At 39.8% G+C, this 8363-nt stretch overlaps 1 protein-coding gene across 1 annotated transcript in view; it reads left to right on the plus strand.

Moving 5' to 3' along the window:
- Positions 1-242: 242 nt before the first annotated feature.
- LOC103774208 (propionyl-CoA carboxylase alpha chain, mitochondrial-like) overlaps positions 243-8363 on the plus strand; it is a gene marked incomplete at its 5' end in the record, with an annotated part of 16129 nt that continues 8008 nt past the window's right edge. The window contains one exon of the mRNA XM_008941597.1: positions 243-383. Coding sequence (XP_008939845.1) covers positions 243-383 — 141 coding nt within the window. The remainder of the gene's footprint in view (positions 384-8363) is intronic.

The raw sequence follows: 8363 nt of genomic DNA on the forward strand, positions 1-8363 counted from the left end.
TACTCTGATTTGATTCTTTCATTTTATGTGCTCATTGCTGGAGATCAGTGTTACATATTTTTCTTTCTACATCCTGAAAATGAAACTCTGGATAAAGATTTCAAAATAGTGGTTTTTAGATACTCTTATGAAGAATAGATAACAGACACATTTCACAAAGACATGCCATAAAGTAGCGCTGATTGTTGGCTGGAATTCACCAAGGTGCAGTTTTCTAAAATGTTCCTCTTCCTATTCTTTAGTACAAATTACAAATACTGACGAAGGTTGCTGCAGAGCTGAGCAAGTACATGCCAGAGAAAGCAGCAGAGGACACCTCCAGCATATTGAGATCTCCCATGCCTGGAGCAGTGGTGGCAGTTTCTGTCAAGCCTGGGGACACGGTAAGAAATGTGATCTATATATCTGCATTTTCATTATATATTCCACACAAATTTCTCCTTGGTGCAGCTGAAACTGCAGGTCAGGGGTTTGGTTGTGTGTGGCTTTTTTTTACATCACCTGTAGAATGAAGTGTGCTGAAGGGTGTGTGCTGCTTTTCATTTGAATTATAAAATCTAATAAGGAAGCAAAATTTAAATTACACTGGTTTTAAAAGGAAAATTTGCAACTGGGTACAAGTCCACAGCTGAAAATGAACCAATGTAAGGGGGGTAAAAAAATTGTGTGTATGTTTATGTGCATGTAAATATATGTATGTGTTTGCTATTAGTACTAGCAGGAGGGGACTGTTGACTTTCTGCCCTGAAGCAATGAAAATATTAATAAACACAAGGGACACAGGATAGGCATTTATCTTTTTCTCTTCTCTTCTCTTCTCTTCTCTTCTCTTCTCTTCTCTTCTCTTCTCTTCTCTTCTCTTCTCTTCTCTTCTCTTCTCTTCTCTTCTCTTCTCTTTTCTCTTCTCCTCTCCTCTCCTCTCCTCTCCTCTCCTCTCCTCTCCTCTCCTCTCCTCTCCTCTCCTCTCCTCTCCTCTCCTCTCCTCTCCTCTCCTTTTTAAGAACCTTATCTTTTTGCAATTTTGCAAGACATATGAATTTCCTGAATTGGAAATTCCATGCTGGGAGTTCCCAGTGTCTTATGGGAATCCTCTTGTCCTGCGGAAGGAATAAATGTGACATACAGAAGGACAGCAGAACATTCTGTCCTGTGTCCAGCACTTCTTACCTCATGTTGAGCTGGAAACAAGGAGTTACATATAAATACCGACCTGAACTAGCTTTATATGAGATTCTGCTACATTATATCATATGTTACTTGTAAGGTCTGGGCCCTTATCTCTCATAACCATTGAAAGCAACAGAATGATGCAGACGCAGGACTACTTGAATCAGACTGTGCAGATTAATTTTAAAGCACTACTGTCAGTTAAATTATGCCATAAACATGTATGTGGCACTTGGATGCAAACGGAAAGCTTTAGTCACAGGGCTCATCATTCGTAGCAATGAAACCTAGGTTTTCTTGAGAGGTGATGTAGAAATGGGATCAAGATCTCAAGTCCAAAATCAGCACTGCGCTTACGGTGTCATGGTCGTCAGTCATGCTGCTGAAGCGATCTGTCTGCTGACATTTTTCTATGATGCCACTTCTGGTTTTAGAATATGTGGATATTTCTGTCTATTTAAAGAGAGAAAGGAGTCATGTTAACACTGGAGATCTATAGGTGCAAATGTTCATATTAATGAAATAAGGAGGTTTCTGAGAAAGCAGAACTAAGTACAGCTGAGTAAAAATTACAAAACCATGAAATTATTTTAGCTTCTACACTTAGCTTTCTAGTTTTGTGATTTATATATGTACACACATACTGTTTATACCTTTAAAAAGAGCAGTATTAAAATTAATCACTATGTCATTGCAGAAACAGAAATCTGTGACTTCTGATTCTTGGCAGTACGAGTGGCTGAGTGAGGGAGATCATAAGCAAATACTTTTTTTTTTTTTTTTGTGAAGAATGAAAGGAAACATTTTTAAGGCAAGGATTTTGAGCCTTTTTAAACGGAAGATATTTTTGAGAAGTTAATTCTGCTAAATGTTACCAGCATTCTTGCCCTGAAGAATAGTTCTTGTTGTATTGAAGGAATAGAAACTGTGGAGAAAGAGGACAGAGCCAAAGGGATTTTAAGTCAATAAATAAATGAACCTCCCTCCACAAATCCACAAGTGGTGCAGCGCATCAGCGCACAAGTTGTTAAATAATATGTGGAGATGTTTTTTTCTTTTCTCCTCTCCAGCAGCTTTTTGCTGGAGGCACTGAGTGGCAGAGCATTTGAACAGCATAATCTATGTTCTGCTGACCTGAGCTTGTCAATGCTAATTGTGTGCCTTTAATTGCAAAAACACATTTGCGTTATTGAAAAGGGTTTAACTTAAATCCTTCCTTTTCAGGACTAGTGTCAAAACGTTTCAAAAAAAAATGAGCCAGCAAGGAGATGAGGGTAGCATCAGCTATTGGCACAGAATAAGCAGTGGGATGGTGTGATGAAGATTACACATCTTGGCTGTCCGTCAGAAACCAGCTCACTCACTACAGCTGTTCAAGGCACGATGGGCAGGGAGCTGTGGCTCCCTGATAAATACAGCTCTTTTTGTTGCACTGCTTGGGAACAGTCTGGATTCTTCAGTGTGGTGGAGAAATGGGAATTTAAGTAGTTCCTATTCTGTGTTTGCAGCTGGGTTTGGCAGCTCAAATTTGTATGGTATGTGAAAAGTGCCCAGCTGAAAAACAGGAGAGCGTGAGGTAGTTGTCCATCCTTCCACTCAGATGTTGCTGCTGCCAGCAGTGAAGCTGCCTGGCTATTAGCTGCTCTGAGATTGTTTTCTCCTAACCTGTGATCTATGCTAAATAGTGTTAGTGCAGCACAGTCCCCCATGCTCACAGAGACACTCTCAGAGCAGTCAGTAGCACGGGGAGCTGGGCTGCTGTACCCCCTCCTTCAGGTGTAACTTAGCAAATGGTGAAGAAACTCCCAGAGAGGGACATCTTGTCTTTGTCTGAACGGCCCCAATTGCAAACTCGTGTTTATTGCCTGTGGTTGGGCTACAGGGCATCACGCCCGGGCAGGTAAAGCATATGGTGTTTGTTAGTCCCTCTCCGCGTGTCCTCGGCCAGATGAGAAGCCAGCACTGATCTCGGTGTTAGTTTTCCCCACTCGATGTGTCATTGCTTTTCCTTGGAGCACGGTGTTCTCATTTGGCTGATGTTGTTGGAAAATACTTTGGTGTGATGGAGCTCGATAGAAGATTGTATGAGCATCCTCTATCCAGCTGGTCTGATAAGCAGTTTTCAATTCGTTTTTGCCAGAAGATATTGCATATGCAAGGGATTTATTTTCTTTTGTCTGTAAGATGATCTATAGATTTTAGTAACACAGTGGGGAAGTGCTGTTTGTCATTTAGAGAGAAGCAGAACTTGTGATGCTGCCAATTTTTTTTAGCTTTTTAGTTACTTTCTACTTTATTTTCCTTCATGTGATCAGAAGACTGCAATTAGTTGTCACTCAGTTATTCCTGGAAACACAATGAAAGCACTCAGAAGCAGAAAGCAACATAAACAACAAAACAATTTGAAATCTGGCTGACTGGGAAGGAGGTTCTTATCATTTACGGAAAGAAGGTTTAAATTTAGCTTAGATGCCTCATGAGAACAGGCACATTATATAGGAAATATCCATTGGGGAGGAGGGGATGTTTGCATGTTGAATTTGGGAGTAGGTCGTTAATGAGTGTGCATGATGATGAAATTTGGGGTTGGGAGAGCTACTTTTTGGTTCCCTGTGGTGCCAAGGGCCAGAGGAATCACGGCTTCAGGATTCCGGGCGAGGGGCTCACTTTGTCTCTGCTGACCCCAGGGAAGCCCAGGCCAGCCTGGCCAGCACTCAGCCACGGGGTCATGCCAGGGTGTGGTGGGGGCACCGCACCCCGACTTACCCTCAGCACAGCCACGCCAGCACGGCACCGTGGGAGCTGCTGGAGCCCCACAGGTTCACTGCGGTACTTAGGGGGTGGGAATTGGGCACTTGCAATTATTTCTTCTTTGTCTTGAGTGGCTTGGCTTGATGTCTGCACACTGAAACTGCAGGAGCAGGGAAAGATCCAGGGGCTGAACGGGTAAAGCAGTGGTGTCATACCCATTTAAAGCAAGGCACCCAAAGTGCTCCCACAATGGATTCCAGCTTTGGTCAGAACTGTCCACAGCAACAAACGAAGATCTTACGTGTCCTGATTGCCTTGTAGCCTTTGCTGTATTGTCACCTATGAATATATTTTTTTTGCTTTTAGAGTTTTCTATCTGCCAGAAATGCAAAGGTGTTTATCTTTGAGCTGTGTGTTTCCGTTGGTTGTTTTTCTTTTTTAATTAAATTAGGCAGAACAGGTGGCATTACTAAGCCAAGCATTGGCCAATAAGCTAGCACCAGTGCTGGCAGCCTAAACCACTTTAATGATTCCCCCATCCATAAATATGTGAAAGGAAAGCACCTCTGGGTAAACATCTCAGTGCTACTGAATCTTTGTAGGACTGCAGTCAAAAGGCAGTTACTTGACCTAAGTTTCTAAACTTCCTCTCTTCTTTCCAGTAATTCAAGCTCACCCAAGGTTTTAGAAGTTATCACCATTCAAACTGCTCTTTAAATGGACTTTTTTCACATCAAAATGTCTTATGATTTCAAACTGATGCTAATGTAGCCATGGATATTGCTACTGCATGGGATGTTTTTTTTTTCTACCAAGATGTCAGCTGTTAATAACTCAGTAATTTCAAAATTGGGTAATTTGAAGGCTACTTACTTGGTTGCATGACTTACAGAACACATTACTGTCAGTGATTCCAAGTTTTAAAAAGCAACTGAGGAAAATGTTTTAAACTGCATTTGGGCTCTTTTAAACTGCATTCTTCTTCCAGTTCAGCTGAATTCACGTTATTCCAACTCCTCTTGTTATTCTTTAGAAGAAGAGTTTTAAAAAAACAAAACAAAACAAAACAAAAACTCTCCACAATTTTCCATTTCACAAGCCTTGGAAAGTTTTTGCTATGGGAAAAGATATGTTTTGCTTGACCTCTACTGCTGAAATGCTCACGATTAAAAACCCAAACAAAAGAGTTTCCTAAATTCTGTTTCTCACTACATTGTTCATTCTCATGAAAGAAAAAGGTGGTGTTATAATGTTACCTGTTGCCATCAGCCAGTTGTGTGTTTGAATCGTATTTGCCATTCAGCCCTCAAAAAAACAAACCAAACAGAAAACCTTGTAATTGGAATTTATAACAGAAATAACAAGGAAAAACAGTGACAATGTATTTGCTTAAAATAACAGGTTTACATTTTATTTATATGAATATGGTAGTAATAATTTAGTAATACATTCTTATATTCAAATAAGATTTTTCTCATTGTGTGGGGATCTTTTTTTTTTTTTTTTTTTTTTTTCATTTTCTTTCCCCTTTACCTCCTTTCCTCCCTCCTGTTCTTCAGGCAACCCAGAGCATTTTACAGTTAAAAGGAGTTTGCAAACTTGACCACATGTGGTCACAAATCTCATGTAGTTTTTATGAGTCTGTGTATTAAATAAATTGTATCTTTTTGGGGGGAAAAAACCCTACTTGTAAATGGAAAGTGAAAACATTTTCACAGCTGAGAAATTTTAAGAGTAAAAACACTCAAATATTTCACCATTCTTATAACACAAGGCTTGAAGTAGTAATTGTGGTTACATTAAAAAAAGCCTTAACTATATAGTAATCGCTCATAATGTATTTGTCATTTCTTATATTTCACTTGAATAGATTTTTCTTCTGTGTATTTATGCAATTGCACAAAGATTTGTGTTCGAGTCCGGCATAATTAAGATGAAATCCAATTCTGATGATGAGGTACAAATAGTCAATATTATTAGAGTTTCCTCCTAGGGGAAAAATGCTACCATCCTTTGAAAAGGATTAATGGATTTTTTTTTCTTGGTGTGTTCTGCATTTTTAAATGGTAATCAACTTTTTAGCCATTAATAAAAAAGCTGACTGTAAGGGATTGATGTGATGGCCACTAAGCCTTACTTTAGGCTGGAGCAGCACAGGAATCCCCCCGGCAGCGTTGTGCCCACGTATCACTTCCCCAGCACGCTGGGATCTCCGGAGCCGTTGGGGAAGTGTGTTTTGGATAAGTGGGAGTGCAATGACCAGTGCTGATTGCTGTCAGGGGGACAGCACTGACCTTTGGTTAGCTAGAGGTCATGAAATTGGGGATGTGCTATCTTCGGATGCATTTGTTTAAAGGAGTGTGGCAAAAAAAGTTTAATAATGATTTGTCAAGTACTATTAATTGCCGCTAATTGTATTTGCAGCTCTGCAGCTCTGGTTTCGAAGTTAATTTGGAAAGAAGGGAAAACCTGCACCAATTATTTTACGTGGCAGTGGACAATGTCAAGGAATTTCAATTGCTGCTCATCCAATTGCACTTGATTTGTTTTCTTGTTGGGTGCTTGCTGCCAGATTGCCAACAAGTCAGAGAGAAAAAAAATCTGGGACGAGAATGATACCAGCATAGGCTAAGTTTAAACAACAAATAAACAAACAAAAATCTCAGTATCTTCCTAAGGGTTTATAGATAGTGAATGTGTACTTAATTCACTGTTCAGTGGTTTTGTACAAGCATAAGCAGGGCGAGTGTTTGTAATTATTTTGCAGAGGGGATTTCATATGGCACTGTCTTGAATTGTCCTTCCTTACTTAAAAGCTCAATAGGGTCACAAGTAGCAGCATACTGGAAACTGTGAGGGATATTTACTGGTGTCTTCCCAAAACTGAGAAAGGAGATATCGATAAAATCCAATTCTCACTTCATTTTTAAGCAAATCTAAGATCGTTTTTGCTTAAGGCTGTCATTATTTTTTCCCTTCAGCTCCGAGAGCCTTAAAAATGTTACACATTGGAGCACCTGTGTTCTAAATATAATGGTCTTAAAAATGTAATTGAGGGATTTTCACTTTTGTAGGCAAATCAGCAGGGTTGATATTGATCCATCTTTTTAAGGAGCCACAGTGCACCAGAAGGTGATACTGTAGAGGGCCCCATAAACCCTTGGAGCCTTCTGTCTAATTTGGCAGAAAAACACAGAATGTCGGACAACAAAAGAACGATCCAATTCCGTAAGAAATCTTCATCCCTCCCACCCCCTTTTCACAGGATAAAAAAAAAAAAAGGACTTAATTTTTTCAGCTGCACACAATGATTTGGTGCTCACTCTTGCATTGAAACAGTTGCTGTCAGAACAGGCAGGAAACAGTTTTCTTTTAATTGCTGAAATCATTCGGAAGTGCTTCATGCACGGCTTCTATACAGCAGATGCTGTGCATTAATTGGCCTGTGTAGGGCTGACCCAGGGTTCCTTGCAATGGGCCCAATTTTAGGCAGAGAGTTTAAGTAGCTTATTTCTTATTTTGTGTAACCTGGCGTACGTTAGGAGTGTGCTTGCACGTGGAGTATTTCATGGTCTGCAGTTTCTAATGTCATGTGGGTTTCAAAACCTGTGTTTCTCTGGTAATGTACTAGCAGCAGGTAAGCTCTAAATACCATCCATCAGGAGCTAATTTTTTATCGAGATACTCCAATGACTGATGAACCTGTCTTTTGTATGAATGTTCAGCACAGGAGAAAGCCATATGCCCCTGGCACTGGTTCCTGTGCATTCTTTAGAGTTCGTAGCGAGGAGGTTAAGGAAAAAAATAAACCTTACATTTACATGTCTTTCATTTATTTAGCAGTTAGCACTTTCTGAAACAGCTCTGGTTTGGGGTTTGTTGTTGTGTTTTGTTTTTTTTTTTGGTTTTTTTTTTTTTTTTTTTTTTTTTTTTTTTTTTTTTTTTTTTTTTTTAGTTGGTTGGTTGGTTGGTGTTTTGGAGATTTAGGTCTCTTAAAGCAATCTGACTACCACTTCTTATTTTCTTTATCAGGAATATTACTGCACACCCTTAATAGGGAACCTTGTTTTGCTACTCCCCGTCTGTTCAAAACAGACCTTAGCCCATTAGAAGGTCCTCCCTTGTGTGGGAAGACCACAGCTGTTACTGTAAATCTCATCCAGTAACTGTATCACCCCCATTTTGTGGCTCTGAAGGATGAAATTGAGAAATGGAATACTGTGCAGTCATCCTTTACATCTCCAATTTTAGGCCTTTGCACATCATTTTCATGCTTTTATTCCAAATCAAACAACATTAGTGAGCAACAGCGCCCTGTGCTAAATGCCCAGCGTCTAAGGCAGCACCTACGATCTTTGTTTTGGGAGGATTTAGGATTTGGAAGGAAGTTGAGGGTTTTGTTGGTGGTGGATTTTTAAATTATTACTTTTTTAAATTCTCTCTTT

Source organism: Merops nubicus, unplaced genomic scaffold, assembly GCF_000691845.1.
Source record: "Merops nubicus isolate BGI_N331 unplaced genomic scaffold, ASM69184v1 scaffold36285, whole genome shotgun sequence".
Taxonomy (NCBI): domain Eukaryota; kingdom Metazoa; phylum Chordata; class Aves; order Coraciiformes; family Meropidae; genus Merops; species Merops nubicus.